The following is a 26,165-nucleotide window of genomic DNA, read 5'->3' on the forward strand; positions in this document are numbered from 1 at the left end:
ATTAATCTCTCCCTTATATCTCCCACAGCCCTTTATGAGTACCAAAAGTCACCCATAATACTCATCACACTTAGAGTCACGTGTAGCTGTCTCCCAGTTAGGCAGTGAGCCTCTGGAGGGCTCGTCCTCACCACCTCATTGTGCTCACATGGCCTCTAGTGTGATAAATTAGATGTTATCCTCTGAGGATGTTGGTTGAATAAAAACTGGTTGTATATAGCCTTTGCTTCTGCTGACACTTCAATTCAGATGTGAATTCAAGGATGACTTTCTGCATGGCTCTGAGGTTTCAGTGTCCTTCCATTCTCCTTCTCTGCTCTCCTTTCTTGCACTTAAAGAGGCTCAGTGCCCTCATGTTCATTCCTGTCCACCCACGCCTCTTACTGGGGAGCCTACATAGATCATTCCTTTTAAGGAACACCAGCTCCCAGACCCTTTCCTTCCTAATTTCTTACCAAAACTACACAACCCTGAGACAGACTTTGAGTCCATTCTCTTCATTTTACAGATGAAGAGACAAAGGCCTAGGAAGGTGACATGAATTGCCCAAGTTCATGCCACATATTAATGGTCTCGCTAAGACAGACCCATGGTCTCCGGACTGTAAGCCATTGCTCTTTCTTTCGTACTTTGCCCCCCATTCCGTGTCTCAACGCCATAAGCCTCAGGCTGCCATTAAAGATGGGCAAGGACCCGCTTCTGACAACATTCCGGAAGCATCTCTCTGTCACCAACAGTTTCTAGCGCGCTAACTCAGAATAATGGGTTTGGGAGAGTTCGTGTTAGTACCCTCCTGTGATTATTTTGGTCACAAAATCTGGATGATTTTGGTGCTTTTTCTAGCTCCTGAACTCATACCTCGGAGAGACACGGTCTATTCTGAGATGTGTAAAGCCTGCACATTTTCTGCAATGCGCTTCCTTGTGACCGCGTGGTTGGTGATGTTCACTGTCTAACACAATCCTCCCACACTCGCAGAAACCATGGCAGGCAGAGCTGCAGCTTTACAACTTCCTGGGGGAAGAGTTCAGTTCATGAATGTGTTGTAATTTCTGTGAAGGGTATCTCAAGTCCTTCAAAACATTCATGAATGAGCCTTTTCAATACCACTTGGAAGGAAGTCAGGGACTTCACCCGTTGAAACCCAGCAGTAATGAAATTCAAGGCAGCCACACAAGGGATACATGAATGCCTCGGGGCAGAACAAAGGCCAGCTGAATCAGCCGGGGGCAGTCACTTCCACAGAATGCGTTCACCTGAATAGGAACTCAGATGGTTTTCAAGGAATGACACTGTATCCTTCCCAAAAGTATCACGTGTTCTCTATTCTTCCTGTAAAGCTAGGAATATAGATTTACATTTGATTCTCGTTTGGTATTGGTGCCATATTTTAGGGTTTAATCACTAAGACTTGATGATCTGAGGAAGCGTTGCATTTTTTTTCAGATGGAAAACAGAAGCACTGAAAGCTTGCTTTTTCTGCAAGCTTGCATCACAGAATTACAAGTCCCTGATGCTTCAGGAACCTTATAGTACATCTAATCCAACCATATATTTTGTAGGGTTAGAACTGACCCTGTTAACCTGATAGCATAGATTATCTCATTTTGTGCAAATCATTCTACTCTAGAAACAGGAATTGATGGAGTAGGAACTTGGGCACTAAATTATGGTTATATTATTAGGACGAAGTGTGTACACAGGCCTGACAGACAAGAACGCTCTGGACTTCATCTATTTGCCTTCAATTTATTTCCATCTCATTTTCTGTTGTACAAAATGGATGACCACTTCAGGTTTTGGGAAATTATGTGAGTGCCAATGGTGCTTTGCGCTACCACTAAAATCATTCGTTTTTGGTTTTTACTTTTTAGGAAAAAATAATGTAAATGAACTTCAAGACAACTTGAACTCAGTGACACGTCAATTTTTTCATTAAAAAAAAATGAGCTAAGACACACTTTCAAGATGGTGTTGTGACTATCCAGTTAAACAATGGACAGAAAAATACTTTAAGAAATACAAAGTGCCTTGTAAAAGAAGCAGGCTACTCTACTTACTTTACGTACGCATTCCATTCCATTCATTTCCTCAGCAAATGTTTATTAAGCACTAGCGCTAGGTACCGCCTACATGAAGGGGAGTTAAATGAGATCTCACCTTCCTGGAGTTTGCAACAAAGTCTTCCTGATCCTGGTAACTCTCCACCCCCACTCCCCAAAACCAAAACCACCACCAGGTAAGGTTCCCTGTTATGTACTGTCTTCCCACTTCGTACTTCTTTCCTTCCCAGCATTGTCAGGATTTCAGTTACATAGTTGAGTAATTAATTGCCTACTACTTGTGTGCCACTAAAATTTTAGCTCCGTGGGAACAAGCCTTTCATCTTTTATTCTTTTATACTCAGCGCCTCACGTGGCTGGCATAAAAAAGACGAGCAACAAATACTTGCTGAATGGATGGATGAACGAGAATGAATGAAAGGCCAAATGAATGTCGAAAACTTAAAGAGTATGTAATACATTATAACCCGTACTATATTAGGCGTGCAGAGTACTATGGGAATTTGCAGCAGGAGCACTTAAAGTTAGCCTTAATGGGGCTGATTTCCAGATGAGAAAGTAATCTCTTCAAACTCTGATGCTTGCAGGATACCGTTCCCCGCTGGGCTGCCACGAGTTTAACAGGGATTCTTCTCTGAAATACCAGGACCGTGCCAATAGTAGGACATCAATAAGATTGGTTAAATGGTTCAAAGGCTGGCGTGGACAACGTCCAATTAGGTCATCTCTGGCTCAAAGCCAGAACAAATAAAAGCGTTCGTTCCCGGCTGTAGGGGCAGAGCTGGGATTCAAGTCGGCAGCCAGCCTCCACGTAGACGTTGGCTCCCCAGGGCCGCCGCCGGTCACGTGACCCGGACCTCGCCAGGCCCCGGCGCCTGGGCCGGCCCGCGCATGCGCAGCGCTCCGGGGCGGCGGGCCCGAGCGCGCTGACAGCTTCCGGTTTGGTTTCCCCGCCCCTGCGCGGCTAAAGCAGTGCGGGCTCGGCGGCGGTAGCCGTGGGGCGGCGGGGGGGCAGGGCGTGGCGAGGTGAGGTGGGTGCCCGAGCGGGGTTCCCGGAGCCATGGCCTGCTCCATTGTCCAGTTCTGCTACTTCCAGGACCTCCAGGCCGCCCGGGACTTCCTCTTCCCTCATCTGCGGGAGGAGACCCCCAGCGGCGCCGTGCGGAGGGACCCCAGTAAGTGCCCCCTGCCTGGCCGCTCCCTTCCCCCGCTCCGCCCGCGGCCCCTGCTGGGCGGCCTCGGGTCTCCTCCCCGCCCCGCCACCGCTGCCCTCGGGGCTCCTAGTTTCCCCCCCCCGCGCTTTCCTTCTTCGCTCCGCGCTGATCCCCTGCCCTCCTCGTCCTACACCCCGTCAGCCCTGGCCCTCTGGCCAGAACTGCGCCTTGCTTCCTGACGCCTCTGCCTACCCCCGTCCCCACCCCCTACCCCCAGCTTTCTGCCCGAGTGCCCTCTCCATCTCCCCCCTCCAACCCGCGGTCCCCTGTTCCGCACGGCTTGCTCGGCGTTCGCAGCCTCCTCCCCATGCCTTGCCAGCTGTCAGCGCCTTCCCCGGGTGCTGCCTCAGCCCCTACCCCTCCATCCCCGGAACTGTGGCCTTTGGCCACCCTCCCTTCCTAAAGTGTTTATCTTCGCCCACCGCCTGTCTTCTTCCGGCCCCTTCCCCTCCATCCCACCCCCCCCCCAACCCCCCATTCAGATGTAGAGAATAAATGGTCTGATCGACAAGTGAGTGGCTCCTGAGGTGGTGAGTAGGCGGCTCCCAAATAAGGAAAACCTGACAGGAAGCGAGGGCGAATCTACATCAGGAAGTAAAATTACCGTAACTTGGGCCAGGAAAAGTTAATGTGCTTTATTGAAACGAGACGCCTTCCCCCTGTTTATTGTCATCCAACAGTATGAAGTGAGTCCTGGCCCAGGTAGTATACAACCCTGAGTCTGGTTTGTTAGAGACTGCAGAGTTTCTCGGAATTTCCCCACATTTCTCCTGTTGGAAGGGCGTGCGTTTGGTGTCTCCCGGTTTCTCCATATTTCCCACCTGGAGCGCACGTCTGGTTTTGCGGTACCGTGAGTGCTGTCATTTGTGCTATGCCGGAATGGTGACAAAAGACCCGGACCCGCTAAATAAACTCCTTCCCCTTTCTCCAGCGTGGAAGGTGTCAGGACTCTCTGTGCCAGTCAGCAGTGCCGCAAATCAAGGAGGGTAGTGTCTGCCATCTAGGAGCTGGTACCGAGAAATGAACACGGAATGAGATCTACATTAACACCCACCCCTACATGCATGTATAGCCATCCACACGTGCGTGTGCATGTGGCACTAGGACACTCCTTGAAGCTGAGCCCGCCTTTGAAGTAGTAGCTACGCGAAGAGGGGAGAGGTGATGGAATGTGCAGAGGAAGGGAGGCCTGAAATCACAGGGCAGAAAGTTGCATGGCTGAGGACGAGGAGGCGAGGGAAAGAGTGGGGGAGATGAGGCTGTGAAGGTAAGTGGGAGTTTGATCGCGAGAAGCCCGTGGAGGTAGTGGGAAAGGCCTTTGAAAGACTTTAAGCAGAGAACTGACTCGGCCGGGCTTCTACTTAATGTATGCAACAGAGTTTTTGAATACCTGTTACGTCTTCCATAGCAGTGTGTCGAGATGGGAAGCAGGGAGGTGGGTGGGAGGCTGTCCCAGAAACGCAGGAAGTGATGGGAGCTTGAACTAAAAGAGCCTCAGCGGGACTGGAGAGGAAGAGAGAGATTGGAAAGCTGCTAAAGGAGGTAGGATCTGCAGGACCTGGTGCAGATCTGGTGTTGGCATTGGAGCTGATGAGTGAGAGGGAGTTGAGAATGTCTTTGGCTTGGGCAGGGGTGTGTAATGAGAGAATGAAGGAGATGGGTTTTGGGCCTTTTGCGTCTTACATGTTTGTGGTATGTCCAAGGGAGGGGGTCCAGTCAGACGCTAGATCTGGAGGTCTGAAGCTTGGTAAGGATCCCGGGTCAGCGATGTTAACCTGGAAGTTACCAGCCAAAAGTGTCAGTTGAGTCTCAGAGATCACGTATGCAGTGAAGTGAAGTGAGTACTGCAGATGTTCCTTAGAGGAGCAGTGGTGTTCAAGAGTCATGTAATGGGAAGAAGACTGAGAAAGGAAAACCAGGTGACAGCATGCCCGGGAGCTGAGGCGGGACAGGATTTGATGAAAGGGAAGAGCGATGCGCAGTCGCAGGCACAGCTGAGGTCAGCTCTGGCAAGGATGCAAAAACGCGGGCGCCTGGGTGGCTCAGTCGGTTGGGCATCCGACTTCGGCTCAGGTCATGATCTCCTGGTCCGTGAGTTCGAGCCCCACATCGGGCTCTGGGCTGACAGCTCAGAGCCTGGAGCCCGTTCGGATTCTGTGTCTCCCTCTCTCTCTGACCCTCCCCTGCTCATGCTCTGTCTCTCTCTGTCTCAAAAATAAATAAAAGTTAAAAAAAAAATTTAAAAAAAGGATGCAAAAACGCTCGGTGGTTTTGGGCAGGTGGGGGTGAGTGGGACCTTAGGGCAGTTTCCATGGAATGTGGAGACAGAAAGCATGTTTACAGGATATTGAGGAGCAAAAAAGAAGACTCTTTCAAGGAGCCAGGTGTGAAGGATAGTAGATACAGGACTGTGGACAGGAGATGCGGCGAAAAGAACCCTTTCTGTCTATCCCGCCGCTGATCCCCTGCTCTTCTTTCACCCGGGCGGTGACACCGGCCTGCTGACAGATCTTCCTGCTGCTGACCTTGATTTCTTGTCATTCTTTCCCCAAAGTAGTCAGAGGGAGCTTTTAAAGACATTTTAGATCATAGCACTGTCCTTTAGAACTCCATGGCTTTTCGATGGCGCTTAATGTAAAAATCCAAAGTCCTCACATGCTTTATAAGGCCCTCGAGGCCCTGCCTCCTGCCACTTCTTGGCACCTCATGTTACTCTCCCTTATTTCTTGTGCTTCGGACACACTGTTGTGAAACCCGTCAGGCTCCTTTGTGCCTAGGGCCTCTGCCCTTGTTCCGGTCTCTTCTTTGGATGCTGTAGGCAGAGCTTTCATTCTGTCTGCATCTTGTTAGTCAAGTCTCCCCTCGGATGTCAACATCTCACGGAGGCTTGTTCTGACCGTCTCATCTAACGTAGTCGCTCCTGCCCACTCAATTGCCTTTGTTACGCCCCATCATACCATTTATTTTTATCACTGTGTCCCGTCCAGTATGGGAGCCTCTAGCCACATCTGGCTCTTGAGCCCTTGAAATGTGGCAAGTGCTACCGAAGAGCTGACTTTTTAATTTTACTTGATTTAAGCTTCAGATGTGCCAAATGTGCCAGTGGCCAGATGTGGCTAGTGCCTACCCTATTGTGTGGCACAGTTGTAGGTGCTAGGATTTAGGTACATACAGAGTGAATACTTGTCCAAGGTCACACAGTGAAGGCTAGCCTTACGATATCAGTCTGGGCAGTGGGGGATATAGAGTCATCTGGGGATATAAACATCTAGATTAATTTGCAGTATGCTCATGAGTTTGCAAGGGTGATTTAATTTCTTACCCTTTTAAATCAAACTCTCAGGTTTGTGGGTGTTGGTATTATTGTGGCTACCATCAATTCAAGTAGAAAATAAATAGAGAAGGAACCTCTCACCCAGTTGAGCCCATTTGCCAAGCCAATATTTTACCGCTAAAACAGTGCATTAATTTACAATTAAAAATCATCAAATATCTTGTCATACTGTTGATAGTTTACTTCAAATTCTTGGAATGACTAAGGCTATGGATTTCCATAATCACTGCAGGTGTTTTTTGTTTGTTTTTTTACAAAACCTCCAGTTTTGTAAAGAGGTCTTCATTAGGACAACACGAACTAAGGTTTTGAGAGGGTGCAAATTTACAGAGTAAAAAGAGCAGGTAAGTAGGACCTGCCTTAACCTGCGGATGGTGTTTGGCTTTGCGTTTCTTCCCTTTATTAGTGTTATAAATGATTACTTTATTAGGAAGCAGAAATCATGACATCATTTTATTTTCCTAGCTTATATAGTTTTAATTTCTTATCCCAGCTCATCTCTAGGGGGTATGTACAACCAAAACAACAATAATAACAAAAACCCCTCAACTACTTGTCATGAATTATCTGTTGTAGGTAAGTGATGATCTTGAAGGCTCATTAGTTGGTTCAGTAATTCTTTTAATGTGGACAGCTGCCATAGACATAGTGATAACCTGGTTCCTGGAGACCCAGAACTCTGAACTACTCTCTTCTATGTTTGAATTGTCAGAGAGTAAGAGTATGACTTTATGGTACTTTGTATCTTCAATTATGAAATGAGAATGTCTTCTATGGCTTTAAGAGAGGTCTTGAACCCTGGGGCACCTGGGTGGCTCAGTGGTTAAGCATCCGACTTCAGCTCAGGTCATCATCTCACGGTTCACAAGTTCCAGCCCCACGTCGGGCTCTGTGCTGGCAGCTCAGAGCCTGGAGCCTGCTTTGGATTCTCTGTCTCCCTCTCTCTCTGCCCTTCACCCACTCACACACTCTCTCTCTCAAAAATAAATAAACATTAAAAAAAAAAAAGATCTTGAACCCTACACTATTTCCCATTGTTTATATTAGTGATAACTATTAGTAATTGTTTCTACTAAATCAAATGCTATTTCAGACAAAAATTTTGGTCTCATGCTTTGAAATTTCGGAGATGGGTAGTAGTAGGGGTCTGCACATAAACTCTGCTGGCATAATTTCCAGTGAGACTGGATTTCTGGACCAGAGCTTTCTGATATTTATAATTGAATTGGGGGGGTTAGAAAATAGACATACAGAGAGGGAGAATCAGAATATTTGGAGGTTATTTGGATATTACAGTATTGTGGATCTCATAATTACCTGATAATAAAATAATTTCCAGCTGGCATACTAAAAAAGTAAGGCAGCTTTCCTTCCTGCCTCTTTTACCGGAAAGATAGAAGATAAAGCAAGCAGGAAATTACCTTGGAGTCGTCAATTAAAGTCATGTTTTTATACAACTGCTGAGCAAAGTGTGCTTTTTAGGATAACCTAAAATCATGGAATCACTTTACATGATGGGATATTACAAAGGGCATAAAAATACCCATTTTTTATACCTTGTGAAAATGCTTTCTCTTGTTTCAGATCATACTAGGGGTAGAGATGAAATCTGAAAGTGGAACGTTTATAGGAATTTCAGAAAACTTATGGGATTACTGGATTTTGTTAGCTATTTAAAATCGGAAGAGCTCTTACAGATAAAATGTGTCAGTGAGGAAATTGAGACAGGCATTGTCTTGTTTCATTAAGCTAGTATTTGTTGAGTACTTCCTGTGTACTAAGCACAAAGTAGGCGTAAAATGAGTCCCTTTGCTCAAGGAGCTTTCAGCCAGTAAAGGAAATAAGCACGTAAAAGGAGTGTTAAAGGTGTTGTGCTGTAACTTGGCACATGACAGTTGGAGAATGAAGGAGTGTTCATTCTATATAGGGGACTCACGGAAGTCTTCTTAGAGCAACTGTTACTTTCACTGAGTCTTAATTGTTTAATGGATGTCCGTCAGGTGGAGAGAAATGGTCAGCCAAGGGATGTGAAACAGGATGAGGTTCAGATGCTGCAAATAGAAAATTGCGGGAGAGTGGGGTATGGTAAGGGATGAGCCTGCAGAAATTGTCAGAGGAACTTCAATTTTATGCATCATCAGATGGAAGTTAAGAGTACCTTGGGGTTACATGGAAATTTGCCCAAGAGTTACTTGGCAACAGATAGTTTTAAGTAAACTAATTTCTAGGTACTCTTAAGTGCCTTCCTTTCTACCCTGCCTTTCTCCCACTTTACTAAATAAAGGCTCACCTTTCATACATTCTGAATATTATTATAGTAAGTTGCTCCAGATTATTTAGAAAAAAGTCCCCTTTAATCAAGGCCCCATAAACTCTCCATGCATCTTGAGACATTTCCAAATAATTTTTGCTATTTAAGTTTAATAGTCATCAAAATTTGTGATGTATGTATGTTGTTATTCTCTGTTATTGGCTCCTAATAATAATTGAAATAGGTCAAGAAGAAAAATTCTAATACATAATTCTAATAAAATTCTTGTCACAGCAAAGATTTTTCTCAATTCATGTTTTTGCGGAGAAATTTTTGGATTAATAATTAGAATAGCATTCTGTGGAGGAAATGGAATGGAAATAGGCATTTAAGGAGAAGAAGGGAGTACTTACTACCTTTAGAGAATATCATTTTTTAACGGATATTGGTATCTTTTCCCTATAGTGTATGGAATCTACTGAATAAGTCCATATGAAAATGTCCATGTTTATCATATATCAGAAATTGTATCTTTTACGCAAGGGATACATACCATTGAAAAACTCTTGGGGGTGTATATAAACAAAAAGTTTGAAGGTAATCTTCTATAGGGCTCGGTCATTCCCAGTCTTTTTTTTTCATCATAGGACACATAAAAAATGAAACTTTGTATCTGAATAGTGAAAACAATTTTGAAAAAGAAGAAAAAATTGGAGGACTCATACCTCTTGATTTCAAAATATTACAAAACTGCACTAATCAAAACCATGTGGTACTGGCATACAGACAAATAGACAAGTAGAATAGAGTCCGGAAATAAACCCTTGCGTGTATGGTCAGGTGATCTTTGACAGGGATACCAAGACCACTCAGTGGGGGAAAGGACAGTTTCTTCAACAAATGGTGTTGAAAAAGCTGCATATCCATATACAAAAGAATGAAATTGGACTTCTTAGACCATATACAAAAATGAACTCAAAATGGATTAAAGACCTAAATATAACACCTAAAATTATAAAATGCTTAGAAGAAAACATAGGGGGAAGCTTTATGACATTGAACTTCCCAGTGAGTTCTTGGATATAACACACAAAGCAGAGGCAACAAAAGAGAAAACAGGCAAATGGGACTATATCAAACTTTAAAACATTTGTGAATCAGAGGATGCGGTCAACGGTAAAAAGGCCACTTACGGAATGGGAGAAAATATTTGCAAATCATGTTATCTAATAAGGGGTTACTATCCACGATATATAAAGAACTACTTCACCTCAACAGTAAAACCAAAACCTGGACAAAGGACTTGAACAGACATTTTTCCAATGATGTCATAGAAATGGTCAATAAACATGAATAGATGCTCCATATCCGTAATCATGAGAAATGCAAATCAACACCATAATGAGAGATCACCCCACACGCATTAGGATGGCTACTATTAAAGAAAAAAACCCAGAAAATAACAACTGCTGGCAAGGCTGTGGAGAAATTGGAGCTCTACGCTGTTGGCAGAATTGTAGAATGGTGCAACTGCTATGGAAAACAGTATGGAATTTCCTCAAAAAACAAATAGAATTGTATAATTCAGTCTCATTTACGTCTCATTTCTGGGTGTATATCCGAAAGAATTGAAAACAGTGTCTCAAAGAGATATTTGCACACCCGTGTTCATAGCAGTGCTGCTCACAAAAGCCAAGGAGTAGAAGCAGTCCAAATGTCTATTGTTGAATGAATGGATAAACCAAATATGTATACATACAATGGAATATTATTCAGCCTTAAGGGGAATCATACAGCATGCTACAATGGGAATGAACCTTGAGGACATTATGCTATGTGAAATATTAGTCACAAAAAGACAAATGCTACATGATTCCACTAAAGTAAATACATTCATAGAAATGAGAATTAGAATGGGGTTACTGGGACCTGGGAGCCGGGGGTGGGGGGTGGGGGAGGGGAAGAAGAGCCTTGTTTAATGGGTGTAGCGTTTCAGATTTGCAAGATGAAAAAGTTCTAGAGATCTGTTTCACAACAATGTGAATATATTTTGTACTACTGAACTGTACACTTAAAAATGGTTAAGATGGTGAATTTTATGTTTTTTAACATAAAAATTTGTATCAGTATGGTAATAAATTGGTCGTACAGAATAAATAAAGATGCTCATGGTGGGAAGTGACCTGCCAGTAGTTCGAATAGCCCCAAGCCCTACCTGGCTGTCATGAGAGATGAGAGATACCGGTAGCCTATTTGTAGTTTACTAGGAAGTTCTACTACAGGCAGGGAGTAGACATTGATGGTTTTAAGCAAAAGCATAGCATTTCAGGATTTGAGTTGCGGGTAGATGGATTTGGTGGCTGTGAAAAGAATAGATTGGGTAGTTCAAAGCTAGAGGTAGATGACCGTTTGGGAGATGTTTATAGAAGTCAGATGAGGGCCTTCAGAAGTAAAGACAGAACTAGGGCTGTAGCAGTGGTGATGGAGTTTGAAACTTGCCAGAGGTAGCAGTGGCAATCTATGAAAGGAATTTGAGCTGAGAAGTAGCATAACCAGCTAATATCCTGGCGACATTGTTTTGTCAGCAAAGAAGAGAATGGATGGGACTGGTGGGTGAAAGTGGAAGTAGAAAGACCAGTTGGGTGGCTGTGTTCCAGAAGGGGAGGTAATCTTCTTAGATTGGTATTCCTCAGGTGTTATTTAGTATTATTTAAAGTGGCCATCCTGGAATTATAAGACAGGAAGTATTTTTTTGCATGACTACTATGCTGATTATCATTTGGAACTATAGAGACCCTAAGTGAACCTTCCTGACGGAGAGGAATCCTTGAATCTCTTAGGTGTGTGCCATGCCCATATTTCTCCTTTGAAAAGAAGAACAGAAATAGTCTTCCAAAGACAGATCACTTTTCTTTGTGCCATGTGAGCCGAGGTCTCACAAATTTCCTGGAAGAGAGAAGGTTAAGAGAGACTTAGTTACTCATTGTCACATTGCCCCTTTTTTTTTTTTTTTTTTAAGTATATAAAATCAGACATGAAAGTCACCTTCTGGCTGCTCATATCCCACCTTCTAGGTGTTAAAACTTCAGTGCTGTGCTGTTCAATATGGTAGCCATTAGTGATATGTGGTACTTTAAGTCTAATAGAAATAAAAGTAAAAATTCAGTTCCTCTGTCATACTAGCTATATTTCAAGTGCTCAGTGGCTACATGTGTCTAGTGGATACCTTATTGGAGAGTACAGATATAGAACACTTCCATCATCAAAGTTCCATTGTAAAGTGCTGCTGTGGTAAGACTCCTCTGAGACTCTCTGCTTAGACAACACACATGCTGCTTGGGCATTTATTTTAATTTTGTATTATAGTCTCATTTTTGTCAAATATGTACTCTGGAACTTTTCTCTTGTGCTTATCTGATGTATACATCTTTCCAAGTTTGTATACGCAACTCTATAGCATTTTTTCTAATTACCACACAGTGTTCCAATGAAGACTCTACCAGGCTATATTTATTCCCCTATCAATGAACATTCAGATTATTTCCAAAATTTTTGCTATAAGAAAATGCTCTAGTAAGCATCCTTATGCGTGTGTTTACGTATGATATCGGTATTTCTGTGTGTACATTTCTAGGGTTGGAACTGCTGAATGATAGACATTCACATTTTAAATCTTGGTTACAGTTGCCAAATTACTCTAAACAGTGGTTGGGTTCACTCCTATCCATGGTAAACAGAAGTGCCTGTTTACACACATACTTGTCATCATTCTTTGTTACAGTTTCTTTGACTTGCTTTTCTGATAAGTGAAAAACGGTTCTCATGCGATAAAATAAGATTGTTATCAGACTTTATCTGTATTTTTTTTAAAGCGGCAGGTAATAGCAAAGTTAATCTGGCATTCGAAGAATTTACTTCAAATACAAGGAAAATTTTCTCACTAGTACTAGTTGAATATTATAATGAGTTAAATAATAGTGTTGAATTGGCTTCTTTAGAATATGCAGGAATTAGCTATAGCTAGCAGTATTTACATACCTTCACCCATATTTCACATCCTCACCTTATTAGCCATGCTTGTCTTTTTCTGAAGCTTTGGATATAATAAATCAGTAATACGTAAGTATGACATTGTAGGAAGCAATTCTAAAACATGTAGAAGTTTTTTCTAACATACACATTATTGACCTTATGATTTCTTTTGAAAAACAAAATGAATAGAAAATGGACTAGGGCAATTAAAGTATGTTAAGTCTATGTAGATTTTGTTGTTTTTGTTAAGATGGGTCTAAAGAGTTCTTAGGATTTAGGGCAAAGGGAGCATATTTATTTTTATAAACTTTTTAGAGGAGGAGGATATTTTAGACCTTAAAGATATTTTCAGTTCTGTCATTTTGTGAACTATAAGAGCATACACTTACTTGACAACAGAAGTCATTAGAATTCTAGAACTGAAAGGACCCTTGAAGAGCTAGTCTGATTTAATCATGGTGTTCTGAAAGAAGCTGCTTGTAGAAATGGGATGGCCTCTTCATTTTAGATTGCTGCATATTTTATGTGCTGAAAAGAATATGCTAATATGCAATTTATTTTACCGTTTCCCTAGAAATAGAAAAAGATGAATAATTCTGAGGCATAGGAAATTAAGAAGCAGTTTCTCTATTCTTTAGTCCTTTTTTATTTCGTATTGCTCTGTGATGGGTTCTTTGCCTTGGCCAAGAAGAGCCAGCTAATTTTGTTGAAGTTTCTGAATTACTTACAAGCCGTGGGTTCTAGAGGTTCTTGCTCTTTATAGAAACAAGTACATTCTCTGTTTTTTTCTTGTCTCAGGAAGAATGGAAACGAATTTGCTTCTGTGCTAATAAGATCTTTTATTAGACCATGGAGATTAAATTAAGTTTTTCTTTTTCTAACATTTAATGATTTCAGTTTCTCATTTAGTTTTTGATCTTGACATGCTCATATTGGAAAAAGCAAATACTGCCAAATTAATTGCCCGCTTCAGGATTCAGTTTCCTTTCTAGCTTCAGGTTCTTGTTATATGAAAAACATACACTCAGTTTATGAGGACAGACTGTTCAGAAGCAAATCAGACTAAGGTATTTTTGGAATTAAAAAGAGCTACAGAAAGCAAAAGTTGAATTTCTTATTTGAGCTTTTGTTGGTAGAATAATTCATTCACTGGGAGTACCCCTAAAAAAATCTATAATTTTTCATGTTTGAATTAAAATGTGTTTTCTCTGTGTCAATAACTATATCATTTATCAAATGAGAGACTGAACAGTTCTTTTATACCAGTATAATCTGATCTCTTCGGGGATAAATTCTCTCCAGAAGGAGATGTAGTTACATTTTACATTTTGAAGTCACTGGTTTTATTCATTCAGGCAAAGTGTTGAACTTGATCAGGATAAGAACATCAGTTTGTGCTTATGTTATCAACCCCTTTAGACAGTTCAAAATAGTCACCTTCAGTGACGGGTATAAAAAACTTCAGGATTGAAAAGTCAAGTTAATCACTGAAGAGGTAGTTGCTTTTTGTTACTATTATTATTACTTCATCTTACTTGTTTTTATTTCTCTCCACATTATATAAGTTGTGGAGACAAATAAAAGAGATCAGCTTATGAAATTTTTTTTTAATGTAGAGAACAGGAATGATTCAAGATGTGGTATGAAAGCAGAATGAAGGGTAATGTCATCAAATGAAGTAGACTAACAAAATATTTTAAGCTGGCAAACTTTTGCAAAGAATCAAAATCCTCAGCATAGTCCTTGCTTTTCAGTGAATTTTAAGGGAAATTGGCTAAGAGTGTGAAAATTTAAAGAAAGCTCACCTCTCCAGAAAGGAGCTCGCCTCCCCCACCCAAATTAAAACATTCAAAACTAAGCAGAGCTGTCTCATGTACTTGGAAATGCCAGTTTTTCGGTAGGTTGCTCGGGAAATGAAGTGGGAAAACCCAGTTAAAACATGAGCCTTTGAAATATTTGGCTTATAGACGGAGGCTATGCTGATGTAATATAGTTGTAAAATTATTGCTTTAGGAGCAACATCTGGTACATGAATCTCAGCATGAAAGTAGCAAGACGAGGGTAGGAGTTCCATGATCTATTTTAGATTTTTTTCAGTAGGCACTATTTGCCATTTTGAAAAAAGTTTTTTTCCAGGTAAGTGTATTTTTATTATTTTTAATTCCAGTGTAATTAACATACAGTATTATATTAGGTTTAAGTGTATAATATAGTGAATAAGCAATTCTGTACATCTCCTTAATCCTCATCTCCTATGATCTCCCCCGTCCCCCCCATCTCCCCACCTCTCCTCTGCTAACCATCAGTTCTCTGTAGTTTCTTGGGGTTTGTCTCATTTTTTCCCTTTGCTTGTTTTGTTTCTTAAATTTCGCATATGAGTGAAAGCATATGGTATTTGTCTTTCTCCGACTGACTGACTTCGTTTAACGTTACACCCTCTAGATCCATCCATGTTGTGGCAAATGGCAAGATTTCATTCTTTTTATGGCTGAGTAATATTCCATCGTGTATGTATACCGCCTTTTTATCAGTCATCTATTGATGGACACTTGGCTGCTTCCATAATTTGACTATTGTAAATAATGCTGCAGTAAACATAGGGGTTCATGTATCCCTTTGAATTAGTATTTTAATATTCTTTGGGTAAATACCCAGTAGTGGAATTACTGGGTCATAAGGTAATTCTATTTTTAATTGTTTGAGGAACCTCTATACTGTTCTCAACAGTGGCCGCATCCATTTACATTTTCACCAGTCGTGCGTGAGGGTTCCTTTTTCTCCACATCCTCACCAACACTTGCTATTCTTGTGTTTTTGATTTTATCTGTTTGGACAGGTATGAAGTGATATCTCATTGTGGTTTTGATTTGCGTTTCCCTGATGAGGAGTGATGTTGAGCATCTTTTTATGTATCTGTTGACCATCTGTATGTTTTCTTTGGAGAAATACCTGTTCATGTCTTCTGCCCATTTTTAATTGGATTATTTGTTTTGTGTTGAATTGTCTAAGTTCCTTATATATCTTGGATACTAGCCCTTTATTAGATGTGTCATTTGCAAATATCTTCTCCCATTCAGTAGGTTGGCTTTTAGTTTTGTTTGCTTTGCTCTGCAGAAACTTTTTATTTTGATGCCATCCCAACTGTTTGTTTTTGCTTTTTGTTTCCCTTGCCTCAGGAGACATATCTAGAAAAATGTTGCTTTGGTCAGTGTCAGAGAAATTACTGTCTGTGCTCTCTCCTAGGATTTTTATGGTGTCAGGTCTCACATTTAGGTCTTCAATCCATTTTGAATTTATTTTTGTGTATGGTGTGAGGAAGTGGTCCAGTGTCATTCTTTTGCATGTAGCTGTCCAGTTTTCCCAACACTATTTGTTGAAGAGTGTCTATCTCCCGTTGTATATTCTTGGCTTCTTTGTTGAATATTAGTTTATCATGTGATTGTGGGTTTATTTCTGGCCTCTCTATTCTGTTCTGTTGACCTATAGGTCTATTTTTGTGCCAGTATCATACTATTTTGATTACTACAGCTTTGTAGTATGCCTTTTTTTTTTTTTTTAATGTTTATTTTACTTATTTTGAGAGAGCGAGTGAGCAGGAGAGAGGGAGAGGATCCCAAGCAGGCTCCGGGCTGTCAGCGAAGAGCCGATCAAGAGTTGGATGCTTTACTGTCTGAGCCACCCAGGTGTCCCTAGTACAGCTTTGTAGTCTATCTTGAAATTTGAGATTGTGATACCTCAGGTTTTGTTTTTTCTTTTTCAAGATTGCTTTGGCTATTCACCGTCTTTTGTAGTTCCACACACATTTTAGGATTGTTCTAGTTCTTGTGAAAAATGCCGTTGGTATTTTGATAGGGATTGCATTAAATGTGTAGGTTGTTTTGTCTAGTATGGACATTTTAACAGTGTTTGTTTTTCTAATTCATGCACGTGGAATATCTTTCTCTTTGTGTCATCTTCAGTTTCTTTTATCAGTGTTTTCAAAGTACAGGTCTTTCACCTCCTTGGTTAAGTTTATTCCTAGGTATCTTATTATTTTTGATGCAATTGTAAATAGAATTTTTTAAAAACTTTTTTTAATGTTTATTTTTGAGGGAGGGAGGGAGGGAGAGAGCAAGGGAGACACAGAATCTAAAACAGTCTCCAGGCTCTGAGCTGTCAGCACAAAGCCCAACGTGGGTCTCAAGCTCACAAACCTAAGCTGAGGTCAGACGATTAACCGACTGAACCACCCAGGTGCCCCTAAATAGGATTGTTTCTTTAATTGTTCTTTTGGCTGCTTCATTATTAGTATATAGAAATGCAACAGATTTCTGTATATTGATTTTTGTATCAATATACTGAAATTCATTTATCAGTTGTAGTCCTTTTTTGGTGGAGTCTTTCAGGTTTTCTATATATGGTATCATGTCAATTGCAAATAGAGTTTTACTTTTTCCTTACCAGTTTGGATGCCTTTATTTCATTATGCTAATTGCTGTAGCTAGGACTTCCAGTAGTATGGTGAGTAAAGATGGTGAGAATGGACATCCTCTTAGGGGAAAAGTTCTCACTTTTTTCCCCATTGAGTATGATGTTCGCTTTGGGTTCTCTCTGTAGGGCCTTTGTTATGTTGAGGTATGGTCTGTCTAAACCTACTTTGTGGAGAGTTTTTAATCATGAATAGATGTTGTACTTTGTCACATGCTTTTTCTGCATCTATTGGAATGATATGACTTTTACCCTTTCTCGTATTGATGTGATGTATCGTGTTAATTGATTTGTGAATATTGAGCCACTCTTGCAATACCACTGGATGGAGAATGATAATTTTAACAGCCGTTAAGAGTGTCTATGTGCTAAGCACTGTTCCTATGTATTCTAACAACAGTATGAAGTAAATATAGTTATTCACTCCATTTTGCTAAAGACGAAGCTGAGACAGTAAGAGATTACATAAATTGCCTAAGGTCATATAACTCTTTAGGGGGTAAAACTGGGTATCCAACCCAGACAACCTGACACCAGAGACCTAATACTTGTTTTAGATTTGTGCTGTCACATACTGTAGCTGCTAGCCACATAAACTTTTGAGCACTTGAAATGTGCCTCGTCCGAACAGATGTGCTCTAAGTGTAAAATATACATCAGATTTTGAAGATTTAGTGTGGGGGAAAAAGTAAAATATCTTCTGAATAATTTAACATTGGATTGATTACATATTGAAGTGGTATCTTGGCCATATTATATTACATAACATATTAAAATTTCACCTGTTTTTTTCTACTTTTAAAATATGGCTACTACTAAATTTTAAATTGAATGTGTGTCTCCCATTATATTTTTATCGGAGAGCACTGCTAAAGACTGGCCACCAATGAGTGAAGAGTCTAATTGGGGAGAATAGAAGGGTGGTGGCAGGCAAAGGAAAAAAGGATAATTAGGATCAGATTAGATTGGCATTAAAGTTTATCTTTGAAGCCGGTGTTCCTCAGAGAGTGATGCGTGGACGGTCTGCTTCAGATTTGCAGGGTGAGGCCATCCCTGGAACTTCAGTCATCCCTGATTCATTATTTTCACCTCTTGCAGCGCTACCTAGAGAGAGGAATCTGCAGAAGAGACAGTAACTCTAATTTTATAAGGCAGTGAATGCGAATCCCATTTTCTTAATTCTCTGATCAATTTTGTTGAATTAGACTTTAGCATAATGAAAGGCATAGGCAGTTGCTGACAGTGTCATTTAAAGATTTGCTTTCCGAAGATTGGATGTTTGCTACGTATTTAATAAATGGGGAAAACATTTAAAATGACCTTATAATCTATAGTGTAGCCTTTGACTAAAATGAGTGCCACTTAGCTTAGTAAGCAAACTAGGTAATTGCCAGTGGCTAAATGGTTTGGTGAATTGTGGAGCGTTTGGAATTTTCATACTGGATCCTGACTACCCTAAAGAAGTTGTATGTTCTGGTGTCCTTAGTCTAGAATACACTGTTAAATTGGCTTACCTCTTAAGTTATACCACAGCTTGGGTCTCTTTAAAATTACCCTGCCCCGTAGGAGATTTTTGTCTATTTATTCTAAGAGACAATCATGGTGAATGATTTTTAGCTTTTCTTTATAGTAAGTAATAATGAAAAGTTCGTGTTATTTCATTATGAGTACATAGAATGTATAGATCTTAAGGTCCTATAGTAATGTTTCATATTGACACTGAATAGTGCACAGTTCTTAAATGTATTAAATATAAATACGTTGGTTTTGTTACCTACAACTTTAAGGATCAATTAAAAAACGCTGACTACGGGATCACTTGTAGAACACCAGCCTTCATAGAAAAGTTACCAGAGGGAAAGATTGCCTGAACAAAATTATTCGCCTGAATGGCAACTTGATTAGACATTCATCAGATATTGTTTTAATATAAACCATTTTTTTTTTAAAAGAATGTGCTTGGCCTGCTTGCACAGTTTGAGGGCATAAGAAATAACCTCAGTGAAGTGCAAGATTCCAACACTTTTTAACAGCTGACAATAGCCGTCGGACAGCACTCTGCAAAATGGTATCAAATGATTTTCAGCAGACTTCAGGAGGCTGCAAAATTTACATCACCGGCACAGAGTAGAAATAGCCATAAGGGTAGTACCCAGTTTCCAAATGTCTCCCTTAAAAAAAAACGATTTCCACTTTTGAGTTGATGAGAATCAGAATTCATTTTCTTACAGTATTATAAATAGGCTTAGGATTCTAGACCAACCTTCAGAAACATCTTTGACCTTCCTGAGTAATAGTGCTGTTTCACCTTCCATTAAGCTCTGACTTCTTTAGAAAATATATTCCTACGATAGGGGGAGATGCCTGATTAAGTCCCCTTCCCCTCTTGTTAATAGAAACTTCTATCAGGGGCCTCGAGAAATGGGTAAACCTTCATGAACACAAATATCTCGTATAAAGAATTTGTCAAGGTCTTTCTCTTCCTGGATGTTTCTGATTCTGCTATGAAGAGATACCAGGTCTCTGCAGGGGCAGGAAATCCCAATTGCTGCTGTCTTGTGTTTGATTGTATGAGTCATTTGTGAATTGAGTCAGGTGCTTTTTATTTCAGTGTGGAGGAGAAATAACACATTTTTCATTGTTTTGTTCAGAAGTTATGTGCACAAACTAAGCTTTTTTTTTTTTTTTTAATTCCCAAACTAAGCTCCTTGAAGGCTTATTTGCTTTTGTGTCTCTAGCACTTAGCACAGTGGCCAACACACAAAAGATGTCATGTTTGTTGAATGAATCAGTGACTGACTGAGGGAGTGAACCATTAGCTGACCCCATTATGTGCTTGCAATTATACATGGTCTTTCTGAGATTGTGGTATTTCGATATATTCATTTTATAGGAGTATTAAAATTGAATTATGGATTTTAGAGGGATAAGCTTTTCAAGGTACTTTCCTTTCTTGAACAAGAAAAATAGTGCATTTTCTAAAACTCTGTAAATGGGATGGCCTAGTTGCCATCAGCCCACAATAAGGCAATTGTTTTTGGTCTAATGGAAAAATTAGGAGAGTAAAGAAATTGCCTAACTGAATTAGATTGCCAAAGAACAAATTGTAATTTTCCAATTTAGAAAAAAATTTCCAAATCTTGATATCAAGGGAATGTTTCTATTTTAAGTTTTTTTTTTTAATGTTTATTTATTTTTGAGAGAGACAGAGACAGAATGCGAGTGGGTTGGGGCAGAGAGGGAGAGACAGAATTGGAAACAGGCTCCAGGCTCTGAGCCATCAGCACAGAGCCCGATGCGGGGCTCGAACTTGTGAGCCGTGAGATCGTGACCTGAGCCGAAGTTGGACGCTCAACCGACTGAGCCACCCAGGCACCCCTTCGGAATGTTTCTATTTTATGCATTCAATTTTTTTAAATGTTTATTTATTTCTGAGACAGAGAGAGACAGAGCATGAGTGGGGGAGGGGCAGAGAGAGAGAGGGAGACACAGAATCCGAAGCAGGCTCCAGGTTCTGAGCTGCGGGCTCGAACCCACAGATTGCGAGATCATGATCTGAGCCGAAGTTGGACGCTCAACCGACTGAGCCACCCAGGCGCCCCAGGAATGTTTCTGTTTTAAAATAATATGTCAGGTGGCTCAGTCGGTTAAGCCTCAGACTTCGGCTCAGGTCATGATCTCACTGTTTAGGAGTTTGGGCCCCGTATCGGGCTCTGTGCTGACAGCTTGGAGCCTGGAGCCTGCTTTGGATTCTGTGTCCCTCTCTCCCTGCCCCTCCCCTGCTCATGCTCTGTTTCTGTCTCTCAAAAATAAATAAAACGTTAAAAAAAATTTAAAATAATATGTCATCTTGCTTTTTGGCCTTAACTGTAAGCCCCACGTTTCCTAGTTTTTATGCTCCTTCATAAGCCATAGGAGAGTAGAGAGTAAGTATAGCAGAATATGTGTGAGCGTGGGCTTTAGAACTCCAGGAGCCCTGGTGTCAAACCCCACTCCACCACTTAATGCTCTGTGATCTTGGTCAAACTATATAAACTAAGTGATCTAGTTTTCTCATTGTAGTAAAGGGACGATAAAGAATCCTTGGCATGTGTAAGTGAATTAATGTTTATAAAGCACTTAGAAATCTGCACATAGAAATCTGAATGTGTTAGTTGTTATGTGATAACCCCTATATGTGAGTTGCCTCTTTTTGCCTTTGCTCATGTTAACCTTTTTTTTTTTTTTCAAGTAAATTTGAAAAGTTCCTGGCTGCTCTTGAAAGACCTACGGTGACTCCTCCCTGCATTTTGTGACATCTCTCTCACTATCTCCTCTTTTTTATATTAAGTAGTTGTTACGGCACTCACCATGTACTATAGTTATGTGTTTGTCTGCATTGGGTCACAAATCCTCTAAGGACAAGGAATATGTTTGAATTTTTCTCTGTTCCCAGTACAGGGCATGGCACATGCACGTGGTATGTAACAGAGCATTTGTTAAGTTGTTTATTTGACGTGTATATGGAGATCTTCTACAAGCTATGCAGTGTTAATCAAATGATAGTGCTGCTTTAGGACTTATAATATGGCTAGGAATGTGCTTGGCAATTAGGAAGTAGTTACCTGGTATTTCAGTGCCAAAGATGAGAATATTATCACAAAGCTAATTGAGCCATGATTCCAGGTACCAGACTGTTACTCTCTTATCATCTATATGTAATTGAGTTTAGCAACTTTTAAAACCTTATATATAATTGAGGGGCGCCTGGGTGGCGCAGTCGGTTAAGCGTCCGACTTCAGCCAGGTCACGATCTCGCGGTCCGTGAGTTCGAGCCCCACGTCAGGCTCTGGGCCGATGGCTCGGAGCCTGGAGCCTGTTTCCGATTCTGTGTCTCCCTCTCTCTCTGCCCCTCCCCCGTTCATGCTCTGTCTCTCTCTGTCCCCAAAATAAATAAAAACGTGGAAAAAAAATTAAAAAAAAAAAAACCTTATATATAATTGAATGTTATATATGCGTCCTTCCCACTGTAAGCATCCTAGGTATCTGGTTTAGTCCCATCTTTTAAAATGATTCTTTGCTAGAAATATGAAACTTGACTGGTTTAAATACAATATTTTGTTTATATTTTGTAGTATTTTAATAACTAAATCTTGATGATTAGCATTGAGAACTTACTATGTGTCAGGCACTGAGGATTTTAGTATGCTATTTGATTTAAATCCTTATAGCAATCTGACGAGATAGTAAGCACTTCTGATTTCCATGCTTTTACGGAGACAAGTAAAGTTTGCAAATATGGGCTAACTTGCTGGTAAGTCCTAGATCCAGGATGTGAACCTAGGCAATCTGATTCTGGGGCCTAAGTTTATAGTTATGCAACTGCCTGCTCTTTTCATGTTTTCTTTGAACTTTATCTGTTTTTTAATTTAGTTTGAGGTAACATATATAAAATGTTTGTCTCCGAATAGTTGCTCAAAAGTAATAGTTTTATTTCTTCTGATGTGATACATCATAAGAGATAAATTCAAAGATACTCTCCATACCTTTTTGAGATTTTAATTCCTTGTTGCAGTGTTTCTTGAACATCCTATTTTAATCTGAGCAAATGTTCTCATGTGAAGGAAATCACAGAGTGTTTAGAAAATACCAGAAATTATAGACCTCTTGTTTCAAAATTCAGTTTTTTTCATTGATACCTTGTTTTATTAAAAAAAAGTTACATTAAGGTATCCGTGTGAAATGTTAGGTGTGTTTTTTGTCACTGTGTGCATTTAATTTGTCTCATGTCTGAGCAACAAATATTTGTAATTTTAAAGATTTTTAAAACTCACCTTTGTGGTTTGGTTTAAATGTGGAAACTTGATATCCAGTATCTTAACATCCAAATAACTTGCACAGGTGTTCTATTATGTTTAGAGAAATGTTTTTAAAAATATTGTTAAGCTCTTTGTTTCATGTAAGCACTTTTCATCTTTTTTAATAATAGGTAAATCAACAAGCTGGGAAGATGATGGTTGGGGAGCATGGGAAGAAACAGAACCCCAAGAACCTGTAAGTCTTTATAAATGTATGCATGCTTTTTGAAAGTGGCATTTTCCTTTTGTAATGATGGTGACGCATTCCAGTGTTAGGTCGACATTTGAAAACCTTTGTCAAGGACATCTTTATGCTTACGTAATAGTACTTAAGCAAATATTTTTAAGGTATATTTATTTATATTGAGAGAGGGAGCATGTGCACGTGTTAGCAGGGGAGGGACACAGAGAGAATCCCAAGCAGGCTTCGTGCTGCTGTCAGCATGGAGCCCGATGGGGGGCTTGATCTCACAAACTGTAAGATCATGACCTGAGCCGAGGTCAAGAGTCAGATGCTTAACTGACTGAGCCACCCAGGCGCCCCAAGTAGATACCTTTCTTAAGGATTTAATGACTTTAAGTCAGCCACCTAAGCAGGCTGAATGGAGAATAACTGTTTTAGGATTCTTTCTCCTTGATTAGTTATTATTTTAGACTCCTCTACTTATTCAACACATATTTGTTAAGTGCCCATCATAAGCTAGGCATTTTTCTAGATGCTGGAAGTATAGCAATGAGTAAGTAGAGGAAGTCCCTGGATGTATTTTCATCTATCAGTAATAGAAAATCTAACCTAAACTGGCTTAAATAACAAGGAGATTCATTAGCTCATATAGAAGGAAGTCAGAGGTAGTATGGACTCATAGGTTGTTTGATCAGGAGATTCAACTATGTCATCAAGGACTTAAGTTTTTTCCTTCTGTCTCCTCTGCATATACAGTACTGACTTCATCCTAAAGATTGTTTTTCTCTAGATGGAGTGTGGCACCATGTTTCTTCATTCATGACCAGAGGGAGAAAACAGACTCTTACAGGAGCAGGGAACCACTTTTTCAGAAACCTCTAGCGAGCCTTGCCTGTATCTTCTTGGCCAGAATAAGGCCAGACACTCATTTTTGAACTAGTCACTGGCAGGGGATAGATTTTTCATCAGTCGGTCATACCATTCCCTCGAGTTGGAAGATAAAGGGTCAACATCTCCTGAGGCCCATGACTGAACAAAATTACAATTTTTTATGAAGAAAGAAGAATGAACATATATATTGGGTAGATCTTCTTATCGTCCCTGTTCTAGCAGCTTATACTCTAATGGGGAGAGAAAATTTTTTTTCAAAAAGATAGATAAAAGTATCAAATGGTGGTAATCAGACTTATGTGGGGGATTCAAACGGTGATGTGATGGCAAGTGATCAAGTGACTACTATGGCTTGGGTGGCCTAGCAAGGCTTTTTAGAGGATGCCACATTTAAGCTGCGGTCTGAAAGACAACAGGGAGTCAGCGACGTGAAGATCTGGCAAAGAACATTGCAGGCCAGGGCAACAGCTCATGCAGAGGCCCTGTGGCAGGACTGGGCTTGGAGTTTGGAGGACATAAAGAAGGCCAGTGTGGCTTGGCAGGACTGGAGGCTATGAGATGGGGTCAGAGAAATTGGCGGGCTTCATGTAAGGCTTTGTGAATTTGGAGTTATTGTAAATGTGATAGGAAACCACACATAGCTGATTTCTCACTTTTAAAATTCATCTTCGCTGCTTTTTGGGATAAGTTGAAATAGGGAGCGAAAGTAGAAGCAGGGAGAGCAGTTAGGAAGCTGTTGTGGTAGTGTAGCTGGGAAATGATGATGGCTTCCACTAAGGTGATATTAGTGAAAATGAGATAGTGATGGATTCAGGATAAGTTTAGAGATAATAAGATTTTGCTCTCAGTTGGTTGTGAGGGATGAAAGGGAAAAAAAATCGAGGATTTACTTCTGTGATCCTGGGATGTGATGTAGAGTAGATGAAACATCCTTGGCAAGGTGTCGGTACTCCCTAAAGCCGGGTGATAGGTACCAGTCTCTTCATTTTTGGCAGTGTTTGAAAATATCCACTATAAGTTTCTTTCTAAAAAGAAAACTTACTTTTGGTTTTTGGCTTGAGCAGGTGTTTGGCTTGAGCAGCTGGATGGATGGTGGGGAAAACTGGAATAGGTTTGAGGGAGAAATGGAAGAGCATTGTGTTGTAGGAAGCGGAGCCTGCTATGTCATGCCAATTGGTGGAAAAGCTCCGTGGGGAGATTAAGAACAGGAAACCAGTTCAGAAGGCCTTACGGAGAATTGGAATGTGTTGAATAAGATGTAATGCAGCTCGAGGAACTTGTTTCACCATCACTTCAGCAAACAGGCACCTTGTTCCTTGCCCCTCTAGCGCGGTGTCATCATGGGGACTCAGCTGTACTCTGTCTCTGTTTTTACCAAGACTGACTGGCTTCCGCTTACTCACGATCTACACTGTTTCATGGCTGTTATTTGTGTCTTTCATTTGTGGTTGTCTTGGATTCTCCTCTTTGTTTCACACCCAGAGCTCATATGAGGATTTGATGGAGTCTCTTCATCACTACCCAGTATAGGACATTTGCAGACGGTGGGGCATAGTATTTATACCCGGCCACTCCGTGGGATGTCAGCCTGCTTCTTAATGCTGCCCTCTGATGGGGCATCCACCAGAGGTCTCATTAGCTACTATGGGGACAGAAAGAAAGGCGAGGGGGTGTGTGTAAAGAGGGTTGGAGGCTCCGCCTGACCACGTGAGTAAACCTCTCAGGAGGAGATGGGTGTGCTTGGAGAACCTCTCAGAAAGAGGCGGTGTGACTGGTAGCTACTTTGCATGTGGCGTTGGCTACATTCAGTATTTGTTTTCTAGAAACCTATAGCTAAGTGACTGTTGTGAGTAATACGACAAGCTCCTGAGTAAGTTTGAGGTTTTCTGGAA

General features: G+C 40.7%; 1 protein-coding gene across 5 annotated transcripts in view; it reads left to right on the plus strand.

The window, feature by feature from the left end:
• Window positions 1-3,081: 3,081 nt before the first annotated feature.
• Window positions 3,082-26,165, plus strand: part of RAB3GAP2 (RAB3 GTPase activating non-catalytic protein subunit 2) — a 102,101-nt gene continuing 79,017 nt past the window's right edge. For 3 of the 5 annotated variants that reach the window (XM_047076551.1, XM_047076550.1, XM_047076552.1), the window contains exons 1-2: window positions 3,083-3,238; window positions 23,330-23,394. In XM_047076551.1, the coding sequence (XP_046932507.1) occupies window positions 3,124-3,238; window positions 23,330-23,394 (180 nt within the window). In that variant the 5' untranslated portion in view covers window positions 3,083-3,123. Of the gene's footprint in view, window positions 3,239-23,329; window positions 23,395-26,165 lie in introns of all 5 variants that reach the window. The other 2 variants (XR_006961544.1, XM_047076549.1) reach the window with 1 other exon arrangement.

Source organism: Lynx rufus, unplaced genomic scaffold (assembly GCF_022079265.1).
Source record: "Lynx rufus isolate CCGP_SWC_20201006 ecotype Redwood Valley unplaced genomic scaffold, mLynRuf1.p SCAF_15, whole genome shotgun sequence".
Taxonomy (NCBI): Eukaryota; Metazoa; Chordata; class Mammalia; order Carnivora; family Felidae; genus Lynx; species Lynx rufus.